The 14,881-nt window shown below is 39.7% G+C and overlaps 1 protein-coding gene across 4 annotated transcripts in view; it reads right to left on the reverse strand.

Annotated features, from left to right (window-relative positions):
• Positions 1-14,881, reverse strand: part of PPP2R5C (protein phosphatase 2 regulatory subunit B'gamma) — a 178,403-nt gene that overhangs the window by 42,480 nt on the left and 121,042 nt on the right. For all 4 annotated transcript variants that reach the window (XM_075926558.2, XM_014571983.4, XM_006119994.5 and 1 more), the window contains 3 exons: positions 11,614-11,673; positions 6,525-6,633; positions 544-597 (listed from right to left, as the gene is read on the reverse strand). In XM_075926558.2, the coding sequence (XP_075782673.1) occupies positions 544-597; positions 6,525-6,633; positions 11,614-11,673 (223 nt within the window). The remainder of the gene's footprint in view (positions 1-543; positions 598-6,524; positions 6,634-11,613; positions 11,674-14,881) is intronic.

Raw genomic sequence — 14,881 nt, forward strand, 5'->3', positions numbered from 1 at the left:
CATGCAGCACACACACACCTGCTTGTAATCAGCATGAAGAATCACTCAAAGAAGAATCTACTATGAAGAATCACTTGAAGAATCTACTAACCTTCTTTCACCATGATTATAACTGTAGGAAATTATTTTCAGTGAGCGAGCAAGCAAGAAGAAAATAATGTTCATTTAGCACATATCAATCATGTGAGGTGATCAAAATTCTAAAATGAATATGCATTCTTGTCAGATATATTTATTTTTATTAATCAGTTATGCTAATTTTACCTAATGGACACTAGCTCAGGGAAGTACATATTACTCACTGTACCATTACTGGGGGAAAAAACCAGTATCATCTTAGTGAGCAGTTCGTTCCAGGGATCATCCAAACAATTTTAAAAAATAAATTTTATTAATTAGAAGTTTAAAGAACTTTGATCTTATTAATAAACATCAGTCTGTTAATATGGAATGATTTTTAGGTGTAAAACATACACAGTGCAAATCAAAAAGTTATTAATGCTTGAAAATGCATCAATGTGATAAATAGTAAAATGAACTTACTGGTTCTGTGAGTGTGCTATCCTTTTCTAAAAATTGCACTACACAGTATGCCAACTAAATAGAAAAAAAGAAAAAGTGTATATTATTATTCATTGATAAACAAAAGTATTTCAATGTAAGTATATGCCACATACAAATTCTGCTAACATTAAAATTTGAGAATATTTCCAAATTCAGGGAAAAACATCTTCAACTATTACATGTAGTAAAATATATATGAATAATTTTTATTTCTGTATTTTTCAGAAAATTTAAAACAGCAACGGCACATTATACAAAGTATCAGTATTTTCTGAGTTAAAATAGATCTTTAACAAGGTTTTGACAGTATTTTACTGACTAACATTTCACTATTTTCATTTTTTTCCTGATGACTTATGAACACACGCAGTCACATGACTGTTCCAAAAATTAAACTAATGTAATTTCTTGAAAAAAGTCACAACACCTTTATAGTCTCAAACATTTATCATCTCAGACAGAACTTTGCTGTAATTATCTTTATTATAATTTCTTCTTCCCCTAACCACAGTGGATCTGTAACTGAATGTGCTTAAAATTTTCTCAAGTGGAAACATGAGGTAAAAATACCAGGTCTCTCAGAGGAGCCAACACCTCTCTCATACAACCATCATAGTTCTTTCCACTAAAACATACAAATCTAAAATATAAGGGGAGGAGGGTAATACCAAGATGCGAGAAGTGAAAACATAAAGATGCCAACAAATAATTCTCTTGCTTAAGTCTTCTTTACCTCTATCATACAATGAATCAGAATGCACCAATATGGCAACTAGTGTCAACTTAGAAAGAGGGTAAGAGAAGGCTTATATCATGTTATCACCTAAAAATGTTCTTTCTATATGTGGCCTCTTCTTCTGGGCAAGACTGACTTTATAACAACACCCAATATTATAAGTACTGTAGACCAGGAAGCAGCTCTGCAGATTTTTGGACAAATGCCTTAGCCTTTTTCTCAAGATACATTGTAGGCCTCTGCTCCATTGCCCTGTTAGAAAATATTATTCCAAAGCCAGCTTCTAGTATTGAAATATTAGAGGCCTCTTTCCTTTGTTAGGGCCCTTGAAATATAAAAATGTTGAACTCTGAAACTTTTAGTGTACTGAAAATAAAAATTCTGAAAGTGTCCAAAGCATGATGTTTCTGCTTTCACAAGGTTTATGGGGGAAAAAAGCTTATTTTTAATATTCACCTCTGAGTTAGGTTAAGAACAAGTACCCAACCTCTAGAAAAACATTACATAAAGAGGCTCAAAGATGAATTCCTCAACTCTCCTAGTAACTTTACCAACTAAAAGGGTGCTTTAATCAAGGAGGACACAAGAGATCGCAGCAGTCAAAACCCACAGGGATTATCACCACCTGGGGAAACAATTGACTGGTTACAATCGACTGATGAAAAACAGTTTTAAAGGCTGGACAGTAACGCTTTCTGTCATTTTTATCCAATGCAAAAGTCGAATGCTTCTGAAAGCAGAATCAAACTTTTAGCGCGTCCTGTTGCACCGTACATGAAGCCTCTGAGCACACGTTCAAAGGGCCCAGACACCACTGAAGGACATCTATCACCAACAGTGGGGCGGTCAGCACCTGGTCCAAACAGCAGCAAGACAGCTTGCACACACTTGCAAGCGACATCCGTAGTGGATGGAGGTGAAGCCTGGCAAAGGGAACGTGGATGAAGGAAACCATATGCCCCAACAACCTGAGGCAGGTCCTGGCCATTGTGATCCCCCCCCCTCCAAGAGCCCATATCAGTCTACACATGCTTTCAAAATGTATTGATCTTGAAATTACTGCAAAGATCTTGAAAAAATTGAATTCCAAATACAGCCAGACTGACCATTCCCTCAATGACCTTAAAACATGCATATTGCTTCAAAGAGACTAACTCCAGACTTCAAAATTGTCATTCATGCTTAAATTTGACACTTTATTTATGGGTTTAAACAAAGACTCTAATTATCTCACCCATTACAAAGATAGCGTCCCCAATTATCACCCCTAATGTCATTACCTCACAGAAACTTCCCTTATTATCACCCCTATGTCATTACCTCACAGAAACTTCCCCTATTATCACCCCTATGTCATTACCTCACAGACACTAACCTTCCTCCCTCATCCCGACTCTGTTCTAAAATTTGATTTGTAAATTTCACATGCGTTCATTTTTTTGATTGTATCACTTTGGTATACAGGCAGTCCCCGGGTTACGTACAAGATAGGGACTGTAGGTTTGTTCTTAAGTTGAATCTGTATGTAAGTCGGAACTGGCGTCCAGATTCAGCCGCTGCTGAAACTGACCGCCAGTTCTGACTTACATACAGAATCAACTTAAGAACCCCAGGCGTCCCCAAGTGAGCTGCTGCTGAAACTGATCAGCAGCTGATTACAGGAAGCCCGGGGCAGAGCAACTCTGCCTCGGGCTTCCTGTAGTCAGCGCTGGTCAGTTTCAGCAGAAGCTGACTTGGGGACGCCTGGGGCAGAGCAGCTGGGGTGCTGCTGGGTTGCTCCAGTAGCGCCGCTCCTTGGTGCTACTGGACCAACCCAGCAGCACCCCATCTGCTCTGCCCCAGGCGTCCTGATTCAGCCGCTGCTGAAACTGACCAGCAGCGGCTGAATCAGGACCTGGGGCAGAGCAGCTGGGGTGCTGCCGGGTTGGTCCAGTAGTGCCCAGAGCGGCGCTGCAGGACCAATCGGCAGCGCCCCAGCTGCTCTGCCCCAGGGTCCAAAACAAAAGCCTGGTCTGCTGGGGGGGGGGCACACTAGCTGCGCCCCCCCCCCCCAGCAGACCAGGGACACGGGGAGCAGAGCCGCAGCGGCAGCGGGGTGCCGCGCCTCTGAGGCTTTGCTCTGGCAAAGTCTCAGAGGCGCGGGACCCCGCCGCGGCTGCAACTTCAGTCCCGGTGCCTGTGGTCTGCTGGGGACGGTCCCCAGGAGACCACAGCCACCGGGACTGAAGCGGCAGCAGCGGCAGTTCCCCGCGCTTCTGAGGCTTTGCTCTGGCAAAGCCTCAGAAGCGCGGGAACCCGCCCGGTGCCCCTGGTCTGCTGGAGACGGTCTCCAGCAGACCAGTGGCACCGGAGCAGCTTACAAACGGGGCTCTCTCGCCCCGGAGCTCGCAGGTAGCAATCCGCCACCTCGATCTCCGGGGCGAGAAAGCCCCGTTCGTAAGTGCGGATCCGACATAAGTCGGATCCGCGTAAGTCGGGGACTGCCTGTATATGGTTGTGCTCATTTTCTTCCACATATTGATCTGAGGAAGTGGGTCTGGCCCACAAAAGCTCATCACCTAAAAAACCATCTTGTTAGTCTTTAAAGTGCTACATGCAGCAATGAAGTTTTGGATCTTTTGCAAATTTTTAATATTATGGTAAAATTACAGACAGAGCCATGTCTGTTTGACATCTGGGTAAACAATTCTCTGCTCTGCATTCATACACTCTTCTTGAATTCTTCCCAGCAGCACTTCATTTATGAAGGAGTCTGTTTTTGTGGACGGGATACTGAGTGACATGTTAACTATGCATGGGTATGAGTATGCAACATGTGACCTGTGCCTGGCTGTGAGTACTTACCAGTCACTCAAGATTCTGGGTGCATAGAAGGGATATAAAGGAAGAATCTAGCACAGAAATTGTGAGCTGCTATAAATGCTTCTTTGTCTTTGTTATGCTGAATATTTTGTTCATGTGAAGGTAAATTTATCTCTATTTTTCCAGAAGCTTCTCTTCCAGATTTCACCCTCTGTCCCTAAATGGATACCCTGGGTTAGCAGCAACCAATGGATTGCTATGCTGGCTTCCAGTGAGAGTTAAAGCCTCTGCAATCTTATCTACTAATTTTTCTATATTTCCCTCAATAGCTCTTCACTTGCAAGATTATATGCAAAAGATATTTAGGAAGAGTGATGACTATTGATGAGCACAACAAGACTTCCCTGTAGAGCCTTCAAGAGAGAATCAATTGCACATCACAAATCTTATTAAGGGTATGACCAAGACAGAACATGAGACGTCTCACTTCAAGCAAGGATCATACCACTAAACTATGAGTTACTTTTTTGCCATAAAGTAGGTATGCCTTACCAAACATTAGAGATGTTAACTAATGTGTATTTGTGTAAACATGTAACTGCTGGATTTTTTTTAGCAGTTACCTATTTACACGGGGGTGGGGGAGGAGAGCAGGCAGAAGCTGGTGCTAGCAGGGCGCTTGTGCGAGCAGGGAGCTCCTGCCTGTCCCCTGCTCTCCTAAGCACTGGCTCCCTCCTGCCCTTTGCACTGCTGTCTCAGTGGGAGGCAACTGGGGTGGGGAAGGGGGGAGGCAGACCTGCAGAAGCTGGCACACATTGACTTAAAAGCTGGTTCTCCCCTGAACACCAGCTCCCACCTCTTATCCTCCCTTGCTACTTCAAATATAGAAGCAGCATGGGTGATGGTGCATTTAATAGTTAGGCTTTACCGAGAAGCCCAGGCTTATCAGTTAATTGTGTAAACGACTATGCGCTAACATCTTTACTAAATATATGAAAAAAAATCTGGTTTGAAAGGCTATAGCTGAGTCTTCGAAATTGTTGTGAAGTGTGTCATCAGTCTTATGGGCTAGGGAATTTTTTGGAAGGAAGTTCCCTTCTGAGGTGGGACTGTCTTTCTCTGGAGGCCATACTGCTGCTCTAATTTTAGACTCCCCTCATGTGCCCAGAACAACAAATAAGTTCTCCAAAAGTTCAATGAAAAGAATCACTCTGGAAAAGAATCAGTATACTGTGGCACACAGAACTGTTGGACATGCATATCTTCAGAAATCCTAGTGACACAGCATCAGTGAATTTTCACAAACCTCACAATCTTTTGAAGATCCAAAGAACTATGGTGGAGGGCATGTTGCAGAATAATCTTTAGACTAATTCTATGGATTGTTGACAGCTCCCCTCTCCCTCCCTCTGATTTCTACCATGGCTGTTCTTAACTGGCCATTTGATTATTTCATCCCAGGCTTATTGAGGTCCCAATTCTGAAATTATTCATTTATTTAGAACAATCACTTCCTCACAGATATTTCAGATGAAGTCGCTGATTAAGAATCAAATTCTATTTCTTAATATTTGATTTATTCTAATAAAGTGAAATTACAACATTAATTTAAAAACGGGTCAAAGCAATTACTAGAAAAGAGCTTTCACATAAAAAATTATTTAAATTTAATACAACTATATTTACCAATTTTACATAAAAAGACATAGTGGTTTCCATATGGGGCATTTATTCACTAAAGAGAGACTGGGAATGGGCTGATTTGCCAGGTATCCAAAAAGAGCTTTTTCTAGACAGATTTTCAGCACATCACAGTGCCATTCCAAACCTTCTAGAACCTTCTCTTACTCTCTACTGAGAGCCTAACACAAGATCAAGAAGTATGAAACCAACAACAGTGGAGTTGTTGTAATATTATTATACAGATTGTTTCGACAAACATTTTTTTGTCATTTTTCAGGTTTGTTTACTCCACCTCTTCAGTAACATCCACCTAATGAATGCACGTTGAAGAAATAAGTAACTTAGCAAAATAGCTAGAGAACTAAAAAAAAAAAAGTTACAACTAGCTGAACTAAAATATTAAATTATCAAAAAAAAAAACCAAAATCCATACCACATATAATTTATCTTTTAGAAAAAATGTATTAAAGGGACATTTTCATTAAAGGGTAAGTTTTTCTATGATATTATATAGTGCTTTTATCCATAGATCTTAGAACACTTTTACAGGTATCTTCACTCCATTTTACAGATGATGAAATTGAATCAGAGATGTGAAATTATTTGCCCAAGGTCACACAGTAGACCAATAACAGAAATGGAAACAGATCCCAGCTATCCCAATTTCAGCTCAGTATTTTATTCTCTGGACTATCCTGTGCAATAGAATATGTAACACTTAATAAACAAATTAATTTACCTGTGGATGATAGACACTGAGTGATTTCACTTTATGCAAAGGTAATAACACCTTCAATAAGAAAATTTTGTGCTCTTCTTTTAATGGTAAGGCAAATCCATTAATTATGCTGTAAAAAAATCAGAAGTTTTAAAAATCAATACGTGTTCAAAATGTTCACTAATGCCAAATTTAAGGATAAGAAAATTGTTTCTTTTAATTTTAACTGCACTAAGTTATTTTTCTTTGAGCTTTTTCTCATAGAACATTAAAATAGCATTTTCCCATACTGAAGATGGGGGTCATTGTATGAAATAAAAATAGAACAAAACATTAAAATTTAAGTCTAATTATTTACAGAACAGACTACAAATTCAACTAACAGTAAAATCAACATCCTCACATCCCCTGTATCAAAAGTTTTAACTTGCATCCTTCCCACATGCTAAAATCCTCCAAGTTTTATAAAATACACAGTTTCCCTCCCCAACCCATCTCCCTTTAGCTTCCAATCTTTCCACCTCCTTGCAAAGAAAGTTCTGAATAAATGTCCCTCCCACATGCTGAAAGACAGCTATTTCATTCCTAATGAGGGAATCAAGGTAAGGATGTTAAGCATTGGGTAACTGACTAATCAAATTGCTGATGTCAACTATCAGATAAGCACATCTCTAAATCAAGGACCCAACACTTGGGAGTCCAATACAGGAGCGTACATAGATTGGAGACAGAACTGCTCTACTGGGAAATGGGCAGTTTTGTATCACTGGAACAGGGAACAAGACAGCATCGCAGCACAAGCAGTTTCTAACACCAGGTGAGTAACCAGAGGTGTTACTCATTATTGAATGCATTGTACCCTTTTATGTTTTTATCCGGATTGATCTTTTGCAAAACCTGTCAACTTTAAAAAAAAGGGAATTAAAAATATTTTCACATTCTAAAACTGGAGTCTCAATGTCAAATTTTGCAGATTTACAATTACATGTTCTTATTTTTAAGGTGTTTTCATCTCATGTTATCTAGCATGGAAGGCTCTCTCAAACAGAAGAGTAACTGACAAACTATTACATGTTAACATACTATATTAAAAGAGCATTCAGGTTGCAAAATTGAGTACTGAAAAGTTTAAAATTTTTTGTATCACCCGCCCCTTATAGCGAACATTATAATGCAGTCTATAATTACACTATCACATACTGTTTTTTCCACAGGACCCATGCCTCAGGCACTGAATGAATAGTTAGTTATACATTATTTATTTTTATCCTCCTCAATGTGTGGCAACATGCTTTATTTAAACACACACTATCCAAACCCAACACTGAATTCAAAATTATTGATTTCCTCACAGACATTTCCATGGTGTTCTCATCAGAATATTTGATTGTTTTAAAACAGTAATTTATTTTCCTAATGCTCCTAGGAGATTAGTTATCACCACTTTGTAGCTGGGGAATTGAGGCAGAGAGCTTAAGCAAAACTGTCATAAAAAATGCTCAAGACACATAGGAACTGATTATTTAGAGTAATTAGCATTTCATAGCACTTTATAATACTCCCGGTGGAATTCTGCGACAAAAAATTCTGCGCACAATATTTTAAAAGTCTGCAAATTTCATTTGTAAAAAACACAATATAATCATACCAGTTTCAATTATTTAGGTCATTTATTTCAAAATACCTGTTAGCAAATACATCTGTAACAACAGCGACAAAAAAAATTCAGGAAATATTTTTTTAACAAACATATTCCTTACTAGGCATATTCATACAACACTATGAATAATAATTCATTTACACTACAATATAGAACTGCATTTCCTATACCCCTCATAAGCAGTGCAAAGGCTTGTGGGAGTCAGGGTAAATGGAACAGCGGAAGGAGAGAAAAGCAAATTTCTGAGAAGGAGCCTGGATGTCAACTTGAAGGGCTATGGGGTAGGAGTGGGAAAAAGTATGAAACAGGGTTTTTTGGGGAAGAAGGGGGAACAGGGAGGGATTGGTAGAGAGCTTCCCCCATGCAGACTCTAGTTGACCACTAGTCTCTCCCATTCAGTCAGACATCTGCCACTTTAGCAATATATGTCTGACCCCCTCCCAACCACTTCCATGTCCCTATGTGGCTCTGCATCCCTTCCCTATTCCCATGAGTCTCTGCACCTCCCTCCCATCCATGGCCCATCATTCCCACTGAGACCCTGTCTCCATATGTCCTCTCCCATTAGTCCTTATGAGCCCCTGACTCCCCTCTCCCCAACATCACACCGCCCTTGTTCTTCACAGCACCTGTGGCCAGGTCAGAAGAAGATGGCTCTCTTCCTTAGCTGGCTGTGAGCTGCACTTTTGTTCAATTGTCACAGTGCACTCTGGGGGGCAAAGTATGCAGATGCAGCAACATTTAGGCAGAAGCTGGTTTCTGCATGAAAAGTTCTGTGGGGCTCCTTAAATATGCGTATGTGCATTAGTGCAGAATTTCCCCAGGAGTATTGGAGTTGTGCTTCAAATATACAATTTACTCTGATGGCAATTTTGAGCACTCAGCACTTCTGCATTTCTGCCACCTGGTGCCTCATATTAGGCACCCATAAAAAGAGGAGAGCACAATTAACAGTTAAGTATGACAATTTTTCTTTGTTACTTGCCCAGTATCAAAGAGAAACTATAAGGCAGAGGCAAGGATAGAATCCAGTTCTTCAGAGTGGCATTCAACTTCCTTTCTCTTCCTGTAACCCCATGCCTCTTTATACACATTCCAAATTCTGCAACAAAAAAGCAGGGATCCCACAGGCACTAGCCTCAATAACTATACAATACTGATTCATTCTTATGGCATCATCTTTTTTGATGAGGCAGGGGTCCGGAAGAAGAAAATAAAAAGCATACAATCATGTGATTAAATAATGTCAAAGGCAGAAGCAACCTTAAATTCTGACATTTCTCAACTTTTGAACACTTGACTTTGCAACCTGAACTTTTTTTGGATGTAATTTTCTGGAAACATTGCTGACCCCAGCCTGGGTCATCAGCAATGTTTAAACCTTTAGATCCACAGCACAGACCTCTACTAACTGGTAGCAGTAATAGCCTGTTATTGTCTGTGGACTTGCCACTAGAAGGCAAGAACAAACATTGACAGTGGGTGCCACAACTATTTGCTCGATTCTTAGGTTCTGGAGGGAAGTGTTCTTAAGTGGTTATAGACTCTTCTTCTCCTGTGTCCCAAGACAGTGTCCCCCCACACTGATCCTGACTATACCCTCCTCACCCCGTTCCTGTCCCACTCATCCCTCTACATTTACAATCTCCTACTCTTATGTGCCCTACTCCCTGCCTTACATTACTCTTCCCACTGCATTAAAGCCAGGCATCATCATCTTTCACCACTCTGCTGCCTGGATACCAGTTGGGGGAGAATACCGAGAACACATGAAAGAGACATTTTCCCTGCTTTTAGTTCTTGTGCCTGAGATTTTTCATAAGCTTTTAACTTGGCCAATTTTAAGTACATTTTCCACAAAGACGGCAAAAGGCATATCCCCGCTGAAAAATTTCAAGCCTCTGTTCTAAAGCAGGAGATTCTGTCTTCAGTGTGAATTACAGCTTAACAGGAAAAGTGTCTGCCCTTCCATTCAGGGTTATGTAATGTCCCTATAGCAACTAAAGTAGTTGCTTACAAGTAAAAGTGATGTATTTTTAGCTCCAGTTAATACTATTTAGCAGCCAGAAATGGAATCAGTGCCACATCACTGGCCACCTCTCCGCATGCTTCTGAACAACTGTGTGAGAACTACAATCTTAGATGTCTCGTAGATAACTTAAAAAATATAACTGCATTTTCTGGAAAAACTTAACAGTATGCCATTATGGAAGATACAGGGACATGGTACAGAAGGAAAGGAATGATTTCATTTCAACCAGCCTAGGACAAGGACTTTCTCTTCCTTCAGTGAGTCTCCTAGTAGTGCATTAAATCCTTAATAGGCATAAAGAAAAATCTCTTTTAACTGGAGGTGCTTTGCGATGGCGGGCACGAAGGATAAAGTTAATATTGACACTACATATTGCTGATAATATGATTGAAAAGTTAAAAAACAGGTGTCTTGGCTTTTTTTTAAATCTTTGTAATATTTTTAAAAAAATTATGGAAAATAAAATTCCCAATGTGGTATCCATAGAGTTGGCAGTGGTGGCCCTCCTGCAGTGCTGTACTCATATATTAGGCATCACTGGCCCTACATGCTCTCAGTTCCTTTTGCTGACAACTCTGATAGAGGGGCAACAGGGCTGGACTCTATGACCTCTCAAGGTTCCTTCTGCAGTTTTAGTGTTCTATGATTGCCATTATGTGCTCTTAAATCTCCCTCACCCCTTCTGAATTCTGTTATATTCTTTGCTATTTCCCTCCCACTGACTATGAGGGAGAGCACTGGTATGGGAACTCAAGTCTTGCCACTTATTCACTGATGTGTGCAATGCATAAACTGAGGTAATAAATGCTGTATAAATACCTACATAAATATTAACTAATAGCTTTTATATTTTTTAGATCATAGTCAATATATGTGTCTTATATTAACTATTAGAGAACCAGAGCTGCTTTTTTGCCCCCCTTTCAAATATTGTTGAAGTTTCTTCATTTATTTATTTTAAAAACCTGTCATCCTAGCAATTTATTGTCAAATGTGACATAAGAAGCACTGATAGGCCTATTTGTTCATATAGTCCATTGCCCTGACAGTGCAAGGTAGAACTCTATAGAATCTTCCCCAGTAATATATTTATACTCTGAGATTTTCTTTTGTGAACAAATAGATTATTTGTTTAGGACTTCATTTTGATATTCTGCAAGTATTTTATTTTGTTTAATTTAATCTGGTATAGCTAAACTTGTCCACATACACTTTAGATCTAAACAATTATACTCTCCTTCATTGGTGTTTACACCCTTTATATATTAATAGATGGTTACCATCCTCCCTCCTTAGTTAGAGCTCTGACAATCTATACAAAATTTTAACATTTATTTGAAATGTATCCTTCAACCACCACTCACTTTTTAAGTTCTTAAAGGTTTGATGAGCGTTATGGTGTAAAACCAGTAACTTACCTTCCTAATATTTCCAGTAATTCTGCTATGCCATTGTGATGTTCTGTTTCATAAATAAACCTAAACAAATGAAATACATGTTTAGTCAGACAATATTGTCTATATATAGACATGTGCACCTATCTCCAGGATATAACTTTATCAGTCTGATAGCTCATACAGCAGCATTATCTGAGATTTAGATTACAAAGAAAAATATACAGTGGAAAATTATTACTTCAGATAAGAAGAACTAACACTTGTATTCAGCATGCTGAAAACCCCATTTTTAAAAACATAATATGTAAAAGGCAGGAATATATTTGATTATTTTGGATAATTAAAACTTTCAAATTCTTTTTTTGCTGTGCCTACAAATGATCTATTGATAGCAATAATGAGCCACTTCAGGTGCTTTTTAAAATTTATAGTACTGATTCTGAAAGGTTTTAGGATTACAAGACACTCATGCTGTTTTTGTTTCCTTGCAGCATCTGTTTTGTGGCACTAATGCATGCCCTGCATGGTAATGCTATCAATGGCATATTCATTTGAATTGAACTGGCACAGTTACTGTTCTCTATCCACTGCACGCATCCTTGTGCTTTTCCAGTTGTCACATTTTATGCAGGAGGAACCATCAAAAATAATTTTTAAATATCATTTGACTGCATTAAGACAACAACGAGTGCGTGGCATGATGCTATAAATTATTCTCCCATTTGTAAAGTGTTCCAACAATTTCCAGATACTGATCTAAAAGTTTTATTCTTACCCACTGAACATTTGATTGCAAGATGCTCAGAAATAAAAAGGACAAATCAAGCCTTTACATTTTTTTCTGTTTTGGTGCAAAAGCACAATTTGGTGATATTTTGGAAGTTTTCCAAAATGATAAAGCTTCACATTTGTCCAATTTATGTTTTAAACAGGTTTTGAAAACATATTTTGGACTTTTATTAATAACATTTAAATCAGAAAAGTTTCCTATTTTAAAATGTTTTTATAGAATGATTTAAAAACAGTTTGCTTTGAATATTATTTCCCCCAGAAAAAGTAACTGAGTTCACATAACAAAATTTTCAGTGAAAAATGATGTTAGTAGGGAAGTCCTTTATTATTTGATAACATTAATTTCATTTGTTAAATACCAAAACAAAGAAAATATTTTAAAAATAATAAGTACACAAGGAAAAACTTTAAAATCCATATTCCACTAAGTAGACAAACACATAATTTTGGCTTATGATTTCAGGAAGCAAAAAAAGAAACATTGTTTAAATCTGGCCGGGGAGTTACAATGAGGATCCTAAAAATCAGGCCAAACATGAGCAAAGTAAATATTTTAGAGGGGTGTACATTACATTAAAAATGGTCATATTACTATCCGTTAAGTTTAAGGCTTAAGGAGATGAATGAACTTGTTCGTGAACTTATTTTTCTCCTTAGAATTTTATGCCCAGAAGAACTATACAAAATTTCTATCCATATTTGTTTTCATTCAGATGCATACTGACTTCAGTTTCTAGTCCTTGAGAATTCAGTTGGTAGATAAAGAAGGCTTCTTGTTTATACTTTGTTGAAAAAGGTTTTCTATAAAGGTTGGACCTCCCTAGTCTGGCATCCTCAGGACCTGACCAGACCCGAATGAGGGCATTTGTCAGATATGGGGAGATCCCCTGCTACTGGCCTCCCAGGATACTGCCCCTCTCCCTGCTAGTGGGACTGCTAGCTTTGCTCCAGTCCCACTGCCATTGGGCTCCAGCCCTGCTGCTAAAGGGCTTTGGCTTGGCACATTGCCACCAGCCACCTGGGACCCACCAGCCACCTGGGACCCTAAGTTTCCCAGCCACTGTGGCCCCACTTCTGCCCCGCTTGGCCGAGGCTTCTTGGGGATGGGGCTCTGTGGCTGCCATGCTTCTGTCCTGCCTGGGGTTTTCTGGGAATGGAGCTCACTGGCTGCTGGTGGTCCTGCTGCTGCAGCTCCTCATCAGGGTTCCCCTGGAATAGGGCTCCACAGCTGCCCCATTGCTGCCATGCTGGGAGATGGCTCCACAGAGATGGGGTTTGCCAGTCCCACTGCTTCCCTGCCTGCCCAACACTCCCGGGAGATGGGGCTCCACAACTGCCCCACTGCTGTGGTGCTGGGACAGGGCTCCACAGGGACAGGGCTTGCTGGTTCCACTGCTGCACCCCTGCCTGACTGGGGCTCTTCAAGGATGGGGCTCCCCTCCGCTGGACTCCCTGACTGGGTCACAGATCCATCAACATCCGTGATCCTGCCAGACCACAGATGTTGCTGGACCAGAGTGTCCCGGATTTAAGAGGTTCAATCTGTATTTTAATTCAGATTTTATTACAGCATTCCTTATGTAAATTTCAGAACAGAAACAGACAAGTTAAAAAAAAGTTTATCCATTGTTTCTACCAACAACTAAAAGGTGAAACCTAGTCTCTCGGTTAGGTTAAAAGGGATAAAAACCAAGGATGATGTCATGCTAGGGGTCTACTACAGACCACCTACCCAGGTAAAAGAGGCTTTTTCTAAACTACTAAAAAAAATCATCCAAAGAGCAGGGTTTGGTAGTGATGGGAGACTTCAACCATCCAGATGTATGTTGGGAAACTAACACAGCAGGGCACAGATTATCCAATAAACTCTTGGAATGCTTTGGAAGTCAGACTTCCATTTTTTATTTCAGAAGGTTTGAAACAGCTACTGTTGTCTGAATATTCTCACTGACTTGCCCCAGATTAATGGGAGAAAGGAGTTGCATGTTCGTCTCACTGCCTCTGTAGTGGTAGTTGTGCCTGTGCATTTATGCAATCCAATGTGGTGCCTATGAACTTCAACTCCTGGGATAGGACTGAGGTGTTATCTGTATGTGTTTATGCGAAGTCCTAGAGTTCTGAATAGTTGGATTGTTTTTGTGGTGGATTGAGTGGCCTTGTGTTCTGTACATGCTACAATTAACAAATAGTCCAGGCACGGAGAAATTATTGTGCCCCGCTTTCTGGGATGTGGCACTGCCACACCTAGGATCTTGGAGAAAACTCTGGGTGCAGAGGACAGGCCGAATTGTAAGACATGATACTGATAATGTTGATCTTTTAGGGTGAATATAAAAAACATTGTGTGTGACGGTTGAATTGCTGTGTGAAAATGTGCGTCCTGCAGGTTGAGAGACAACATCTAGTTTCTTTGTTCTAGGGACAGAATCATCTTTGCTAGCATTACCATGCTGAATCATTGCTTTATTAGATACTTGTTCAGTTCTTGCAAGTCTAG

This window comes from Pelodiscus sinensis, chromosome 5, assembly GCF_052426305.1.
Source record: "Pelodiscus sinensis isolate ZL-2025 chromosome 5, ASM5242630v1, whole genome shotgun sequence".
Lineage (NCBI taxonomy): Eukaryota > Metazoa > Chordata > Testudines > Trionychidae > Pelodiscus > Pelodiscus sinensis.